At 40.7% G+C, this 19,530-nt stretch overlaps 1 protein-coding gene across 1 annotated transcript; it reads left to right on the top strand.

Annotated features, from left to right (window-relative positions):
• Window positions 1-8,430: 8,430 nt before the first annotated feature.
• On the top strand, window positions 8,431-17,021 carry LOC149300689 (putative tyrosine carboxypeptidase MATCAP2). The gene is made up of 7 exons (XM_089484752.1): window positions 8,431-8,455; window positions 10,482-11,167; window positions 12,249-12,392; window positions 12,786-12,918; window positions 13,692-13,997; window positions 15,596-15,693; window positions 16,860-17,021. The coding sequence occupies exons 1-7, from the start codon at window positions 8,431-8,433 to the stop codon at window positions 17,019-17,021; spliced, it is 1,554 nt and encodes a 517-aa protein (XP_089340878.1).
• The last annotated feature ends 2,509 nt before the right edge of the window (window positions 17,022-19,530 follow it).

Here is a 19,530-nt window from a genome sequence, read left to right as displayed (position 1 = left end):
ATCAGAAAGTGTGCATGGGTTGATAAGCACACTGTAATCACCTCGGATCCCCTCTTGATGCACTTTTTTTTAATACCCACCCTTAAGTTGCCCCGGTCTCTGGCTGGTAGTGGAGTGGGAATTTTTTAACTTACCATCCATTGGCTGGGGCCTGTGATACCTTCACTGGCACCTTTTTTGTACCGGTCTTTTTCAGTTGTTTTTCGGTTTTCAGTACACGTGTATGATTTCAGATTTTGTAGTGAGTTAAGCACCATTGGGTCACCTGAAGCTACAGTGGAGCTGAGTTCCTGAAGACTCAGTCCAGTATTGGTGGGGGGAGTGGTGTGTGCCTTCTGAACAGGGGTGTCCTAGTTTTTGCTGCAGTGGGCCACTTCATCAGAAATGTATGTGTGCGTGGCCCACACTCATTTTTCACTGAGAGAAAATATGGCCTTTTAGCTTTATAATGCATTTTAATACAAGGTTAATTTGGCGATAATGTAAAAAGTATTTTGATCAACTTTTATATGTCAATACTAAATTACTTAAACAGTAAAACAAAGTCAGTCCACAAACCATTTAAAACAAGTTTAGCCAAATAAAACTGCACAAGGCTGGAGCACACTGTGGGTACAAGCTGGATTTAAGCTGGTTGACGCACACTGGAGACAGGGCCGGATTAAGAGCATCAATGGCCTGGTGCTGAGGATTTTGGTGGCCATTTTATGGAAATAAATAAAATAGAATCTTAACTCCTCGGCATCCATGTGTACTGGATAAAGATGACATCAGAGCTCGGCAGATAATATAAGATAGACTCTTATGTGATGGGATTGTGAGTACATCAGTACACTAAAAAAAGTCATCATACATGAGATGCCTGAAGTCACAATTTAGTACCACTGATCATTTTTTATAAAATAGATGAAATAGAGTAAATAACACAAAACCTTTACTTTTCCTCCCACTGATTTCTGGGCCTTGAAAGTTTTGTCCTCTGAAACGACTACCAATCCAGGAGGGCGTGTTATCTCTGAATAAGTAAAATTAAATAGTTCTATTTATTTGTACAGTAAGTAAAGTACCAGGAAATCGATGACCAAACACACACAGCAGGACAGGCTCTGCCACACCGACACCCAAACACACTCACCAGGACAGGCTCTGCCACACCGACACCCAAACACACACACCAAGACAGGCTCTGCCACACTGACACCCAAGCACACTCACCAGGACAGGCTCTGCCACACTGACACCCAAACACACACACACACCACAATTTAAATACTTACTTTCTTGCTGACCTCCTTCCCCTGCAGAATGCTCTCCTCCAACATGCTCTTCTCGCCGCCACATTGCATCTTCAAAGGGGCGGGGTGAAGAGCCCCACTAAAGCACTGGGGAGCATGGTGCCTGCAAACTGGCCGCTTCAAAATCATTAAGCGGTCGGCAGAAGCGGCCATACAACTGCCGCAATGGCATCTCTGTGTGCTGGCCTACCTTGAAGTCCGGCGGGCTGCACGTTGGGCACCCCCTGTCCTAGAAGACCCGGCCCACCCAAGGCTTCTGCCTTGGTGGGATGGAAGGCACTGCATATCCCTTTGTGAAGTACAGCCCCAGAAGACGATTATTGGTGACTCGGCTCCACTGTGGCTCATACAGTTTTGGATGACCGATCACCTTCTTCACCTTGATTTTCGCACAGCAGTAGAAAAAGGAAGAGCACGAACCTTGGGCTCTCAAAAAAAATAATCTGTGTTGTACTGGGTTACGTTGGGCCTTTTGGTTGCAGGTTAGTCTTGGAAAGTGTTGCATTGTTTGTTGGGCTGTCACTCATTTATTGTATGTGTTTTTGTCTCTTATTAAATATCTGTTAAAGTAGACAAACATTTCTGATATATTTTTATATTTGGTTTAACACCACAACGCTGATGACATTGTGGGGGGTCTCACTTCTCCCGGAGACCAACACCTGTAGTGTACGCAATGCTTTATAGGCTTGTTATCTTCAGAATTGTTCAATTTCATTGAAGAGAAATGTTAAGGTTCCTGTTCACAAAACCTGAACTTTGCAGTTATATCCATCGCATGCATTTTAATATATATGAAAGCTGAGTGGTCCCTTTCTAATGTTCAAGTTGCTTCCCTTACAAAAGCATGGAGGGATTCTGCAGAATTCTCCAAATGCATTTGCTCCTTTTAGTGGCCATCAGTTTTTTGCTGTGCAGGAGATGTTAAGATGAACACATCTCTTGCCATGTGACATTCTTACCGCCAATCCCACCATATGTAAGCACAGAAAGTCATTCCCTGGATTTTAATGGGAGCACTTTTTTGCCATTGATTGGCTGAAACAACGAACCATGATGTGTTACAGCTTCTTCCTACGGTAATTTATTTTTGACAGGTTTAAAGAGTGCACGTTGAAGTACTTATAAAGTACTCTGAAATGTATTAGTCTTTGAGGAGGTTGCCTGAAACCATTTAAGAGTGGTTGATGCACGGAACAGCTATACATCGGTGGTGGTAGGGATTAGTATAAGGGTGTGGTTTTAAAATGTTTTTTCCATTCATTAGGAAGCAGAATCAATATTTAATCTGTGCCTTTTTACATAGGAAAGGGCCAGAGGGGTTTGCCCAGTTGGTTTTATCTGGTATGTAAATTTTGTCAAAGCTATTAAAGTGAATAGAGGAAGTCTAACTAAATGGATCTTAGCTTGCTTTTTTCTATCTCCAGGGTAGCTCTTGTTAAAGAATGCTCCTTTCCTTCAGGAAAATGCCTGAACCATGGATGTGGAACATTCTTTTTCTTTTATGTTGTCTCTTTGCCTTTCTGACCCCTTTCGTACAATGCTGACATTGTGCTAGTTTTTAACGGCTGAATTCCACACTTTACAGTCACTTCATGTAAAAATCCTGTGATTCAGCTTTCCACAGCTACAGAATAACAGGCGGGGTGGAAAACAAAATATTTTAAAAAATGTCAGGGTAAAGCACATCCAAACTTCAGACTAAAATGCCTGTGTAACTCTTAAAAGTTCTTAAAAGTAGGGAGAGGTTACAGTTTGCTTTTTGATTAATTTTCAGTGTTTGCTGAATTCTATATGATATAAATAGGACAGGTAGGAAGCAAATCACATACTTTCCAACATTCCCAGTTCTCACAGGCATTCCTGGCTTTTGGCCATTTTCCCCGTGTAACTTCCCCGTTTTTGCAGGCAGTGGGAATAATGGGCCAGTTTGGAGGATCCTTTGATCTCCTTGACAAGCACAGGTAACTGTAAAATCAGTGGACGTCTGTGCTGCTCTATTGTAGGTCCGATGTGATCTCCTTGCGAGACTCTGCAGTTGAGCGTAACAAGGTAGCCCTTCGGGTAAGGTTGGCAGGTTGCCCCTCAACCCCTGCCCCTCTCTGCCTCTTGGACAACTGAAACATTGGGGGTATGAAATCACGGTTTGCTTAATCAAACTCCAACCCTCGGTTGTTGTCCTGTGGTTGTAAAGAATGTAATATTTATTGCAAAAAATACTTTATTTCTATGTTTAACATGAGTACTCATCTACCCATGATCCCCTACTACTACCCAAGAAGCTAAAGACCTGGAAGCCTTTTGGAGATCGGAATCACAAAAGACTAAAGGTGCATTGTAATTATGTAAATATGTATGCTGCAAATAGCAAAACACCCTTACACAAGCCACATATTGCCACAAAAAATGCACCAGCACATCACGTACGGCCGGTAAACGCGACACACAAGAGCAGTGAAAAATGGATATACTGCGAGTGAATTAGTAAATACAGAACACCCATGCAAAATGTTATGTATGTTTTCCTGCTCTTATGCTGAAGTAATAAAAAACATACTCAGCACACATTGCTAGGTAGTAGGTACCGTAGTCAGAATTCAAATACGCTACACACAGAAAAAAACAGGTAGGAGATCTGCTTTAACAAACTGTATAAACTACATACAGAAATGTTAAATGAGGTTGTCCATTTAATGCAGCTAGCTAGCTAGTCACCCTATGCAAATGTTTTTATGAATCGAATGAGACTTTGGGAAGTCAAAACTGGAATCAATTTGGGGTTGACTATTCCAAAAAATGAGTCAATTATCTATGGGGACCCCAGTTATTACATTTTAAGGTTTTAGCAAGTGCCTCTATCTAGATCAGATACAGTAATTACAGCGCCACAACATTCATCTGTCACGTCAGACACATCAACGAGTTTTGGCAGTGGGGTCAAAAGGTCTATTGCCCCTATGTTGGTATAATTTTCAATGTGTGGGGCTACAGTAGAAGCTCCATATATATGTTTTCTTGTCGATCAATGCAATTTTAGGTCTTTAGAGTTTTCACCTGGTCTAGGATGCATATGTTTGAAACCGTCCTCGGCTACTCTCGAGTGTATTTAATAAAACATAAAGAAACATGATAAAATATGTTTTGGCTTTAATTACCCTATCTTATAATAATCTATCTATGCCTATGTTCCAATCTACAAATGTAATGTTGGTGTCTATTTAAACTTACAGTAAGCTAGAGATGGATAAATATTTAAAAATATCCTTTATTTTTATGATTTATTGTTTTATATATATCATCATATTCTGTAGCATTTATTTAATAATACATTTTATGCAGATGATGATATTGTAGGTGTGCAGTACAAATTATTTTTTATATTGCTTTTATAACCTCAAATGGTTTTCTTGTAGCTAAATGGGTAACTGTATCATATATTTGAAGACAGTGACTGAATAACAAAGTTCAGAGAGGCAAGTTAAGCTTGATATCTAATCTTCTTATAGTGTGGAGAATAACAATAATAGATCTAATTTTATAACACCAGTACCAAAATAATATGGCAGGCTATTATTATTATTCATAGTTTTGTATAGCGCCATCATATTCCGCAAACGCCGTACCATGAGGACATAACAAGTAGTAAATAACATAACAATATGACTTCTAGTAACAAGAGGTAAGGTTCTGCTCAAGCGTGGTTACGATCTAGATAACAAAAAAGTCCTTTTAAATGTATGAGGGAACAGTCATCTTATCTTCCCACTGCAGGTTTCTTGCAAATTAGCACCATGAACACACAACAGAAATGTGGGTAATGCAGAGAGAATGTGTGTCAGTTTTCTTGTTCTGTAATGGGTACAAGGCAACCCAATTAGTCCCTGGCTGTCGTTGTCGGGTTCCCCTCTGTGTTAGCTGCCTACAGAGGTTGGCGGCATCAGTCCAAACCAGCGATCCTGCAGGGATGGGAGTCAAAGGGGACTCTAAACGATCCACACAGTAAAACACACCAGCCAGATAACGGTAATAGACACACCTTGGGGGGAAAATAGGTAATTTTACAAACCAGAATAATAGGGAAATGATTAAATAATGTATAACAATTTCATTTAGGGTTTGTAACAGATTAGCCAATAAGAGGAGTGTGACCAATAGGAAAAGAGCTTACTTTCTTCATGTTATCCTGTGGCAAATGGTAACCAATTGGAAAATTGCTTGCCTTTTCCATGTTATTCAATAGTGATCAGCACAGGCAGCCTGCTTCCTTTATCGAATGCAGCCACCTGTAAGTTATAATGGGACCTATTCAATCATAATTATTTTAATGTGTACATTTGAAGTATAGTATATAGTCTGTGTCATCAAAATAAGGATGAACTGTATCCAACTCTACTTCTTCGTCAGGATTTCGGGGCATATGAGCATCCATACAACATTCCTGATATTGTGGACAAATCCGACGGGCTTGTCAACCACTACACCATATGCATTGTAAAACATTTAATAGCTCAGTGTAACCTTTAAATTAGCATTATTTTACATACAAATGCATTGAGGGAGCAGTGCATATGCACAAGGTACTCATAACCAGCCATATTCAGCACATGCACAGAGAGCGCCCTCATTGGGGGCACTTTCCTGCCAGTGATTCAGTGCTTCATGCAGACAAAACTGGCACAAAATATAGATAGTGGAGACAGCATTTTACCAAAGGAAAAGTACCCATTGTACAGCACTGTGGAACATGATGGTGCCATATAAACAGGGCCGTGTGTAAGGGGCTGCCCTGAGCCCCAAACCACCACTGCCCAGGGAAGCTGGAACGCAGCAGGGTCACGTTAGGTCACATCACAGCGTGGATGCTCGTCAGAGAAATCTGCAGGTGAGGAAAGGGGATGCAGTAGCGGGTATGAAAGTATGTGTGAATGAGTGTGTATTTATTTATGTATGTATGGATACAAGAATGGCACAGGCAGGCAGTCGGGGCCAAAGGTTGCACATATATGCTGTTCGGAGACAAAGAAGGCAGAGATGTGATGTTTGAGGAAGAGGATGACAAGTCCTATGCATGCAACCTGGGTTGTGGGCAGGTCCTGTGGATGTAATATGGGTGCTGGACAAGTGCGCAATCTGGGTTCCAGGGTTGGCCTTATGGATATGTAACCTATGATCAATGTCTGCAATTTAGGATTTCCATGCATTATTTACTACATCTATACCTACAATGCTGAGTTTACATGCGGTTTTTCTGTTGATCTATACCCGCAAGGCTATGTGTTATTCAGTTGCACTATACCTGCAACAAAATGTTTCCATGTGTTGTTTATTCGATCTGTACCTACAGGAGGGAGGAAAATAGAGGTGTGGAACAGTGACGGAGGGGGCAAATGGACTCTGGGGGTGATGACAGGGGCAGGGGTGATGAGAGTGGCACGCACAGAGCATCAGAACACCTAAAGTAAGCCTTAATCAGGACTCGAACATCCGTTTCGGGTCACTTGGCCGGACCTGCACCATTTATTCTCTATGTGATCGGCATAGCATTGCGCTCCTCCCCTGCCCTGCGCATGTGGAGTGCGGATGTTTCATGCGGAGTCACGCTAGAGTTGGAAGGAGGGAAGACCGCACTTACTCTGAGAGTCTTCTCCTAATCTGTCAGTGTATCAGTGGAGCACATGATTGCATGCTAGGAAGTATGATGGTGTTCAACCAATATTAACAGTGACCCTGCATATAAATAAATACTCATTGCTGATGTTTAGTCTGTTTCTGTACAAATTTTGGAGGAACAGCAATTCATTCTGCTCAACAGTTGTATTTTGCAAATACATTGTTAATGTTGCACCCAGCAATGACAAATATTTTCTTTTGTAAAATGCGGTCAAGCAATAGAAAGGCCAATGTTTAATAACAAATCATAAAAGTGTGTCTTAGCAACTTTTGTATCATACTCACCAACATTTCCTTCCCGGATCCCGGGACAAAGGTGGCAGGGCCTAAAGGGGGCGCCGCAGCATTGAGCTCTCGGCTACCCAGTACAGATACTGGGTAATTTGGCGCTCATTTACAAAAAGTATTTTTATGCTGGGACAGACCCAAAGCGGGACACCCTTTTAAAAGGTGTAACTACAGGTAGGGAGGGCTGCAGAGCAATGCAAGGTGGCCACGTGGGCATTACAATGGATTTCACCACTCCCTGGGACAGAGGGAAATCAGACAGCCTCCCCAACCAGTCTGTGATCCCCACAGCCAACAAATACAAAAGTGAGACAGGCAGCTCGGCGAGACAGCGTCTAAATGTTGTGACTGTCAACATCTATCCATAATAATTGTCATCAACTTGACAATACATTATGTATAAACGGCAACACTGGTGGAAAAAGAGGTGCAATCACCATAGCAACCAATAAAATGGTTCCTGACTGCCCTACCAGGATTGCGATTTCATATATAAACCTGTGTTTCCGTTATATCCTTATCACATTTATTCTCACTCTGTCTGCACTTTGTGTACCTTCATAAAACTGTTTAAAAATAGTAAGCAAGCTAAATACACAACATAATACAATTGTTATTTAAATGGTGTATAACAATCTTCAGCTGTAGTCATAACAAAAGTATTATGTCATACCTTCATACCTGTCATTTCCTATTCACTTGCCTGAAATGGCTAATGGGCTACTTAAAGCAGGGAACCTCAGTCATTATATATTTTGTGTGGACACTACCATTCAATACCCTTGTTTTTTTTACATTTGAATTAATATTAAATAATAAATATTATAAACTAAACATTTAAATGTTAGATTTGATTGGCATGATCCTGGTACCGACAGTTCTATTAATGAAGTCTATTCATTTGCTCGGTGACGTGCTGCCAGGGGTTGCCATAGAGACCAAGCTAGAGCCCTACACCAATCCGGCGTGAAGCTGCTTCTGTTGTCAATGTGAGAGGGACAATAGTCAAAAGGCTTAGTGACAGGCTTTGGCTCTCTGTCACCTTCACTACACCAGACTCATTAGCCAACTGTTGGGCCATCGAAGGCCCCCCTGGCAAGTGCCAGGTTAATGAACCCTCTTATTCAGCAGAGGGATTTATTACACCTATTTGTGAAGATCCCTAAGAATGAAGAAAATGCTTGAATCCATCTGTGTAACTGGTAAGTATAATATATATATATATACACATTATCAAATAATATTATATATAATCACGTGATCTAACTACTGATCTTGTTTGCTATTCCTTGTAACCAGATGAATGGCTATGGACTTAAAATCCAACAGTGGTGCAAGGGCTGTTGAAGGCATTTTTATTTCCACAGGTATTTCGTTCAAAAGTTTTAACCCCTTGCTTACCATGCATCTCTTGTGGTCTGTGTGTGAATTCTGTTTTGGTAGTTGACGCAGTGCAGCAAAGCCAAGAGCCAGTCATTCATTTCCCAAAGACAGTGACTGTAAAGATCTGCTACCTCCAAGCAGATGAAGTATTTCATGACGAATCCATGCATGCACGAAGTATAGGTGTACACGATTTCTTGGTTTTGTTTTCCATTTTCAAAGGCTGGTGTGAATAAAGGGTTAATGAAAATATGGCCAAGTGAGAAGGTGCTGTCGTACGTGTCAATAACGTTAAGGAACCACTAGATGGCGCTCGGTATCCTGGAATTTGAATGCTCAGTTTTCATGCACTCTGGCTATCATAGCCCTGTAGTTTACTAAGTGGCTATTAAAACATTGTCTTAGACACCAAAGTCAATAAACCAGAATGTACGTTTGCATAAACTGATCTCAAGAGACTGGAATCTTGACTATTTGTAAACTACAGGTTGCTTTGTACTGTAACCAAAGTGACCTGACCTACCCTTTCATGTCCCTAGATGTACCAGCTGACTTTTCACTGCCTAGTGCAAGTTACTTAAGGACAGCATGATTAGCACTGGTTCACTTTAATTAATATCATCCTATATACTTTCCTTGTTAATGCGTTTTGAAAGGCCAAAGGTTAATCAGGCTTAACATTTAACTCTTGAAAAGGTAAAAAACAAATCACAGCATTTTGATTTGCCAATGTGAAACGCCACTCATTTGTTTACCTAGGGGTGCTGTCAATGCTCATGCACAGAAAATAATATGCCCAAGTGTGCTGGGACTAGGCAACTGTATTTTATCCAGGCAGACTTCAGGACCAAATGAGCTTTTGTGAAACAGGCCAGGGCATCAGTAAATGAGACAGGTTTAAGCTTCTTTGTAGATGTGCTAGGCAGTGGGAAAGAATCATGAGATTGCAAACGTAGCCACCAACAAATTCATAGTCCTATCAACCACAAGATGATGTGCAATAGCCATGAAATTAACCCCTGCCACACAAGATGCAAGTCTTTAAAGAAGCTGTTCCACAAATATTTTGTGTGGTCCCTATTGCAAAAGCATTGGAGATTCTGTAAACCCCCCCCCCCATATACATTTGTCCCTTTCCCTACTTCTAGCTATTTTCTGCTCTAGAGATGTATTTTGGCAGAACACATATCCTGACACGTGGATAACCTCTAGCACTGTCTTGGTGAACATCACGGGCGCAGGGGTCAACGAGACCTCCCCATGCATATTTCTGGGCACTCCAATTGATTTCAGTAGTGGACCACGGAGGAGGTGGTATATTAAAGTGCTCATAAAAAACTTTAATATGCATTCTTCATTGGTGATGCTCTCAGATACATTAACCTGTCCCTTTAATGGTTAACGATCACCACTGGACAGGAATTCTGGGGCATTGACTACTGAACTCCACTTCTAATAATTTTGAAGAAACTTCTCATTTACTCAGTACAACAGAAGTACTGCTGCTGACTTGACTGAACTTCTGGTTCATGGCAATGTTCTGGCAATGTTTAGAAATACAGTACATGAAACAACTGTTCGCCGTCATATGGTAAAAAAAATCCTGCTTGATAGCTAGATGGTAAAGCAACTGCCTACATAATATATTTCAAAAACAGATGTGGCATCGAGGTAATTCCCATATTTATCATTTGTAAAGCAGGCACGATTTCAATGTTTGAACCTTTTATTTACAATTAATGTATGTCTATATTGCTACATTTTGTTACATACTTTGTTACATTGGTTTTAAGTTTGGTGTTGGTTTACACTAATCCCAAAATAAATTAGCTTTTTTTTGTGCAGAAGAACTTCATTGGCCTAAAGAAGAAGTTTCAAGAAAATCAGTCTTAAATGTGGAAGGGAAGAAGGTCCTAGTCACTGGCCATAATGTGCAAGAAATGTCCATAGGAATCCTAAGAGATACCTTTCGAACTGGCACCAGCAGCTATAATGTCCTGCTTCAAAGCAAAGAGGAAGAGAAGAAGCCAAGCTCTCAAAAGAATTCACATTTGTGTAAAAACAAAAAACGCAAGAGGTCTAACAAGGCTTCTAGCACAGCTCGTGGTAAGGAACATAACAAAGGCAGGACTCCTTCGTCAAAAAGTGGATCGTTGTGTTCCAAAAGGAACATATCCGTTTCTACCTTAGCTGCAAGACCCACCGACTATAAATGCTCACAGAACATCTCAGTGTCAGGGAACAGTATCGGTATCACACAAAGACCTAAGACCAAAGCAAGGAGGAAACATTATACAACCAGCCTAATTAAGGGCAAAGAAACACAGGTCTCAGTATCCCCAGGCAAAGAAGAAATCTCGGGCAAGAAATGTTGTATATTGAATGCCATAAAGCCATCAAATGTCGAAAAAGAGAAGATCAGGTTCTTTAAGTCAGAGTTTACATACAATCCTCAGTTTGAATATTCCAATCCTGCTTTGCCACATGTGTTAGCCAAACATAGCCATGCATCCGACAGATTTCTGCAACAGGTACACGTCATTAAGGTTGTTTTTGAGAAAACTTAAATCATCATCTTTTTAGTTTCTCCATTTGACAAAACATCATATTTCATCTTTTCATTCATTATGTTTTCTGTCCTGTTGAATATTACTTGTCATTAAAGTTGAAGTCCCATGGGAAAAATAATTATTTTTGTAGGAGCATTGAATACAGTACTCTATACTTTATATATACTTTAGGATTTTATTGGAAAAAATTATTTAAGTTCTTCCAATAAACTCCCATTGTCTGCATTCTGGTGCTGCCATTGTAGGCAGCAACGTGATATTTATGTGACTTTTTCTTCCCAAACACCACACTGGGATAATTCTTTCTGGCAATGCTAGTGAAGTCCTGAAGTCTTTCTTTTCCATGCATCTCCTTCTAATGACATTTTTCTTTTTATATTGTAGCTTACACTTGTCAAGGGTTTACCACTTCATTCAGTATTTTAAGTATTAAAAGTATTTAAATTTTTTATGTCTGTGCATGTACAAAACCCTTTGGAATGAAACTTGGTATGTGAAATATTTGCTCACTCCAGTTTAATATTACTTCATCCTCTTATTTAGGGATAGTGAGAATGACTAAAGCGGGGGAAGAGGAAAAATGAATAAAACAGAATAAAGGGAATGTAGCCTGTGGAAAAAGTGGTCTGCATTGTTGCCCCACTATGTGCTACACATTTGGAAGGTTTCATCCTTTAAAGGGACACTCCAGCCATTATATGCACTTTAATGCACGCGATCGCTGCGTGGTCCATTTCAATTTTGGAAAATGCCCCCCCCCAGCTCATTTCCCTGGAGGAGATATATTACGCAGAACACATCTCTTGCACGTGATGCACCTCCTGTCAGCTCCAGCTCAAGGAAAGCTGGGAATGGAGGTCTATTCAGACTCACGTGGAAAGTGCTGCCATTGATTTAAAAAAGAGCCAATCAGTGGCAAGAATAGCCGGACCATTGAGGAAGAGGGCAGCCTCTTCTTAATAGTTTTAACAATAATTGTTCATGTAATTATCACCCGTAGTATATTGTCAGTACTAGGTTTGTTTCTTTGTTTTTGCTACAGGCCATCAACATCATGCGGCGGGCTCTTGAGAAATATGGGAATTATGAAAAGTTTGAGCAAGCTACAGGAGGCAGTCTTCTCCCTAAGTGTCGTATCTCGCAGCAGGCACGGAAATACATGGAGAAAGAAGGTTGTCTAGGGGAAGTAGGTATTGCTGAAGTACAAGAGGAATTATTATTATAATCCCACACATGGAAGTCCTGATACCTGATACTCAAAGCCCCTCCCACACCCTGCCCACTACCCCTCCCACACCCTGCCCACTACCCCTCCTACTCCAAGCCCATTTAAGGCTGTCTGTATGTATCTATACCTGCCCCTGTGTGTGGCTAGTCCCTCCTGCATACACTGCTAGCCCCATCCCTTCTGCATCCATTGCCCCAGAAGAGGGACAGGTCTACCCTGGGAAGTTGGACATTTTGGACATGTCCATCATTGGACTTTTGGTTTTAGCCCCGCCCAGAGTCACTGATAATTTTCATGGTCCCAAGGCATATATATATATTTTATTTTAAAGAATAACATATTTATTTTCAGATTGTCGTTTTCCTCACTGATGATTTACTTTCAAGAGCCTCAATGACAGTTGTGAATGGACGTCCGACACTCACAATCAACACCTCCACAGCACGAGAACAATGGCTGGAAGGGATGCTTAGACACGAAATAGGTACTGAATATTCAAAAGAGAAATGGTATATTTCATTTTCATGAGGTGTTTTTTTAGAAGTTATTTTGACAATGTAAAATAGTTGTTACCTGTTGTCATTATCTCTTCTCCCATGTAAGCAAACAGTTATTTTGCATATAAGTAATTTGTTCCTGCTCTTAGCTCGGTGTAAACAATAGAATGGCACAGTCTTAATCACCCAGCTTGGCACTCTGACTTCGCACCAATGCTGATGAAAGTACACCGGATTTGTGCTACTAAATCGTTATTTCGCTTTAGTATTTAATTTCCCTCAAATGACTGTCCCTCATGAAAATAGTGCAGTTCTATGGGCCCAGGATATATAGGTGTGTATATATATATATATATATATATATATGATTTGCACTGATATTTAGCAATGCATTTCTTCATCTAGCACTAGAAATGCTGTACAGTAAATATAGTGACTACTAGCTGGTTTCTGGTGAGCTACAGTATTAGTGGTGAGTTTATGCCTCATCACTGTATGTTAGATGTCATGTTGGATGCCATTATTAAAATGACGTTATCCAAACATTCCCCTCTAGTGGCCTAGTATGGTTCAGGGTTGACATCCCATCCCGCTGATGCCTCCTAAGATAAGTTGGGGTTACCTTGTAAATTACAATTAAAACACAAAATTACTGACTAGTGTGAAGGGACTGTAAAAAACAAATTATCTTGTGCTTCTCAGGAGCAATAGAAAGAAAACAGCACTGTAACAAAACAAATCTGTATTTATTTTCACCCAGGCACCCATTATTGTCGAGGAATGAACAACATTCAGCAACCATGGAGCAATCTCAACGGTCGTAAAAAATATGGGTTGAAACCAGTGAACCCAACAGAAGAAGGACTTGCAAGCATCCACAGTGTTTTATTTCGCAAGGACCCCTATTTGTGGAGAGCTGCTCTTCTTTACTATACTGTCTACCAGGCCAGTCGAATGTCCTTCAGTGAACTCTTCCGTGATGTGGGCAAATTTGTTAAGAACCCAAACACCAGATGGGATTATTGTGTACGGGCTAAGAGGGGCTGCAGTGATACATCTCAGCCAGGTAAGGTTAAACTTAATACTGTATCACTGTGAGCAGGGCCGGCCCGACAATGGAGCCAAGTGGGGCAACCGCTCCAGGCGGCACTTTTGAAGGGGCGGCACTTTGACGCCCCAAGCCCTTTTTTTTTTTTTTTTTTTAAAAAGCGAAAGAGAGAAAGGGGCGCCGAGTGGTTTTCGCTTACCAAGCTGTCAGTACCCGCTCGGCGCCCCTCTCTCCTCTGCGGCGAGTCTCCCTGTTCGGTCTCGGGAGAGGAAGGGTAGATAATGGGGGGGGGGCGGCAGGGACGGAGGGAGAGGAAGGGTAGATAAGGGGGGGGCGGCATTTTAAAATTCGCCCCAGGCGGCATTTTGCCTTGGGCCGGCCCTGACTGTGAGAACCACTTAAATATAAATATAAGTGACTGGTCTGTATGTAAGTGCCAACACATTGCATGAGCAAAGGAACACTGAGGGTTTTTTTGCAGTAGTACTTGTCATGTTCAGGGGTGTATTCTTGCATATGCCAACTAGGGCAGCAGTTCAGGCTCCATGTAATGCCACTAGTCAATGGGCTGACTAAAAGGGAGATTACTGATCTCCCCAACTGGTCCATTAGCACTATGATGGGCTTTGCCAAGTCGACACTCTCCTCCATAGTTTCCTTCTGCTCCATGCTTCCTGGATATGATGTCCTATCCCAACGCCCACTAAGAAGGACAACAGCACAGAGGGGGTGACGCTGAAGGTAAATAGGCCACTAGTAATGTTACTGAATTTCTCAATCATATATGCCAACAAATAACATTGTGGGCCATTTACAAGGAACAATTTCAATGCAAAGTTTTTAAAGTGTGAAGAAGTGGTATGGTCCAGACAGCAGGAACATTCCATTAGGTGCCAGGGTAAGACCACTTTTATTTTTTTGCCAGAGCTGCTTTTCCTAAATTACCTCCATTGAACTGGAAAAGAAGTTTAGATTACATGAATTGCATTAAACTGGTGCTCCAAATAACATCCCATAGGATGCCAGACCTATTGTTAATAACCCATTCATATTTTGAACGTTTGGTATACCAGATTATGCCATTTGTATCATAAAGGTTGCACTTAGATTGTTTAAGGGGAAAAAAAGATATTTCTCTTTGAGCCTTAAATACTGTGCATTTAGTTTAGCATTGCTAATGGCTATGCTAATGAAGTCTTGCTTGTCCAATGAAATCTTTTCCTCCCTAGATTTTGGCTAATTGGCTTATAAAGTACATTATATGAAATGTGGCTAGTAGTGGACCTGAATAGCGATCCCTCGCTCCTAACCATTGCTGGGATGATATTTTGTCCACCTGTGTCATACCCCTCCGGGGCATGCGAGATATAGGTCTTCTGCTTTCTTATCATATTTTCCTCCAAAATAATGGAGTGCAGATGACTTAAGCATAAACATTAAAGAGTTGGGATTTGGGCACAACAAGAACTCAATCTTGGAAAGTCTAATGCTACTATGCTTATATTTTTTTACCATGGGGCTAAATCAGTGGTTCTGCACCACTTTTACCCCGCCAAGAATCTCTTGGATTAATCATAGATAATAAAACATTGATAAGTGTCTGTCTTGTCCTGTAGGTTGCTTCAGTAAAGATCAGGTGTACTTGGATGGAATCCTTCAAATTCTGAGGCACAGGCACACTATAGATTTCCACCTTTTAATATCAATGGGAAAGGTATGTATGCATATCCATTCTGTAGATACTGATATTTGTCCAAATCTTTTTTATTTTACAAACCTTCTATGTTTGTGTCCTTGCACATTATTATTATTTATTGTTTTATATAGCGCCATCAAATTCCGTAGCGCTGTACAATGGATAGACAGGACATAACAAGTAGTATGTAACATAACAATTTGATTTACAGAGACAACAGGGCCCTACTCAAACAAGTTTACAATCTAGAGGGATTTAAGGTGTAATACACAATAGGTAAAATGTAAAAATGACATTGTAAGGGATAGACCTGCAGCCACACTAGTGAAAGTATTGCAGGAGAGGGACTGGGAAAGGTGAGCTACAGGAATATGGGAGGGCGTTAATGTGCTATGTTGTAAGCGGCCTTAAAGAAGTGGGTCTTGAGGGATTTTTTGAAGGACCGAAGGCAGAAGGAGAGGGGGAGAGCATTCCAGAGGACAGGGGCAGCCCTTGACAAATCTTGTAAGCGTGCATGAGAGCTAGAAATCAGAGGAGAGGATAGAAGGAGATCATTGGATGAGTGGAGAGACCGGTGTGGAGTGTATTTAGAGATGAGTGAGGAGATGTAGGGAGGGGAACCGCTGTGAAGGGCTTTGAAAGTAAGAGTGAGAATTTTTAAATGAACCCTGAAGCGCGTAGGCAGAGGGGAGACGTGTTCAGAGGCCATATCCAGCAGACATGTCTTGTTCAACTTGTACGAAGCTTGATATCTCAGCTCTCCCATCTCTGCGTTAGAGAGAGCCCTGTTTTTGCAGAGAATGCCATCAGATCCCATATGGTGGTGGTTACTATTATACATTTCACACATGGCCATTTTATGTATATTGCCTCACCTAATCCTTCCACTGATGTCCTAAAAATGGAGAGTTGAGATTTTAGCCAAACGGGAAGCTAAGTGAAAGAATTTGTGTGTTATATGGGCATATGAATATATGGCCTCATGTCATTTTCAATCCAGGGTCAGTTTTGGGGGGCATTTACCTGGCCACAAATTTGAATACATCACTGGCCTTTGACTATTGTGTGCTACAAATATCAAAAGGGCTCATAAAAGTCAGTCCCAGGTTCCTAAAAGCTAATTTAAAAAGGAAACACTTAAAGCAACTACTCACAAATACTGATGTTACTTTGTCTTCTTGAAGATCTCTTTTGAGGACATTGAACGTCTAAAAGACTTTGCAGTTCTTGACAATGCCAGGATTCCACAATTCCTCCAAGACAAGAGTCGCTACATGGAGTGTCTCGAGAGGATTATGGAGGTCAACAAACTTAGTGATTCGGTACTAATCAAGCTCATTGGCTGAGCCTCAGCAAGTTACCTAGAACAGACAGTCTGATTGCTATAGCTTCTTATCATACCTGTGGATGACCTTGTACCACACGAGTGAGTCAAAAAAGTTAAATGTTTAACTGACCTCAGACATACAGCCTGAGCCTGATTTTCGTTGTTACTTTTTGAAAAACTTTGTACAAGTCCTTTGTACATGTGAGTGTTGTTATATATACTATAGAAAAGGAACCCAACTTTCCAAATTCTGTAAAATAGATCAAATATGCCTACAAATCTCTGCATTAATTATCACTGTTCTTTGTAGGAATTGGTGTAGTCATATAGATATCCTCCATGACGTTTAAAATATACATACACAAAACCAAGCTGAAGGTGGTGAGGACACTTCCGACTATAATGAGCAAACCATTATTAGGAAGTGGGACATTGAAATTAGAACACATTTAGCCCTATACATTTTGCAGGGCTGTTTTAACACATGAAGCTGCCAAGGGCCCATAATTGCATAGGGGAAAAAAACAAATACAAATTGATAACAGAGGGGAAGTTACAGGGCACTTAACAGCAGGGATGAAAAAAAGAATTCAATAATAAAGGGAGAGGTACTCAGATGGATGAGTGAAGGAGGGGACAATGGGTAATACAGAGGTGCTTAGGAAGGCTCACATGGACAAGCGTGCCAGGTCACTAGTAACTTTAAACACAACCATGACAATTTGGGCTCATAAGTACCAAACATCATATAAATAGAGATTCCTGGAATAGTGAACACATGTTTGTGTTTCTTTCACTAATAAAAAGCTGCATACATCTTTGCATTGTTATGGGTACAATAATCTACACCCTAATTGTTAATAATTTCATATTATTTTGTTAAAAAGGGTTACTTGTGTTTTCAGAGCTACAAATGTATCTCCATTTAATATAAAGGTGAAGTTTTCATTATCGTAAAAAAATAATAAAAATAACTTGTTGTAAACAAGTCATGAATTATGTTTCTTTAATTAACATTGTTAGTCTTAGTTTACTGCAGTTAGGTTATCATATCCCTATAGTCCTCGTTGTAGCCAAGGCTTAATCTGACTATATTTTATTTATTTATAAAATTCCTGTATTATTCATGTGGCTCCCTAAAAACGATGTTGTTGTACTATGTTATTTATTAATGACACATGACTGCCAGGATATTTCGTTAGGAGAATCTATAAGAGGTGAGCACTCAATTTTAAATATGTTTATACTTGTATATAAGGACACAAGGAGTAAGTTCAAATATACGGTAACCTCAACCGTAATATAATACAAATACAGAAAAAAGGGGTTATGAGCAGCTCACAAGAACTATTCTGAAGCCTTGTGAGTCACTGAATACTTCACATCGGTAAGCATTTGGAAATTACATTAATTATTCTAAATGACTGAAAAATTAATAGATTACAAAAATGAAAGGATAAGGTAATTCATGATTGCCAGGATCATAAATACAAAAAAGGACGGGAGGCACAATCACATTCAGAAGAATTGATTAGGGGACATGAGGATAAGTCTGGCAGCAGTGTTCATGGTGGATTGTAGAGGGGTGAGACAGGTAAGATACCAGCTACGACAGTCATACAATAGTCAAGGCGGGAGATAATGATGACATGGACTAGAGCCTTTGTGGCATCTTGTGTTAGGAAGGGACGAATACAGCCAATGTTTTTAAGATGGAGATGGCAGGTTTTTGAGACAGACTGAATGTGGGGGTGAATGAGATGTCAGAGTCAAGGGTGACAACAAGGCAGTGAGCTTGAGGGGACAGGGAGATTATTGCAACATTAACATTAAGGGAAATTGATGAGGGAATGTTAGCATTGGAGGGAGAGAATATGAGGAGATTGAGTTTTAGGAAACGTGCTGATATCCAGATTGAGACAGATGTAAGGCAGTAAGTTACACGATCTAAGACGGGGAGAGAGATCAGGGGAGGATAGATGGATCTGGGTGTCATCAGCATACAGGTGGTATTGAAAGCCAAAGGATGAGATTAGCATGCCAAGTGAGATAGTGTAAAGGGAGAACTAGAATTGGGCCTTGGGGACAATCAAAAATGTAGGATGTGAACCAGGAGAGGGCAGCGTCACAGAGACCAAGATCATAAGGGTGGGCCACAGTGTTGAAAGCAACAGAAAGGTCCAGTATGATGAGCATAGAGTAGTGGTCCGTTAATTTAGCGGGTCATCAGTAACTCAGTTACAGGTCTCAGTAGATTGTCGGGAGAGGAAACCAGACTGAAGGAGTTGGGAGTCAAGAAACTCAGTAAATTGGGTATAAACAATTCAACGGTGTCGAGTTACTGTTGTGTGCCAGGGTTGAAAACATGAGCGTTGTGAGGATCGAGTAGTAGTTGGGGGCTACATCCTAAAGAGCAAATATGAGGGTGGAGAGCGGGAGCGCTGATAGGTCATGACATGTTTGATATAGGAGAGAGGAGAAGGACGTACACATCCAGATTCCCAAGTTGCTGCTAGAATAATAAGTGC

Source organism: Sceloporus occidentalis, unplaced genomic scaffold (genome assembly GCF_023333645.1).
Source record: "Sceloporus occidentalis isolate IW3139 unplaced genomic scaffold, rSceOcc1.0.p SCAF_23, whole genome shotgun sequence".
Taxonomy (NCBI): domain Eukaryota; kingdom Metazoa; phylum Chordata; class Lepidosauria; order Squamata; family Phrynosomatidae; genus Sceloporus; species Sceloporus occidentalis.
This window is presented reverse-complemented; position numbering and strand designations above follow the sequence as displayed.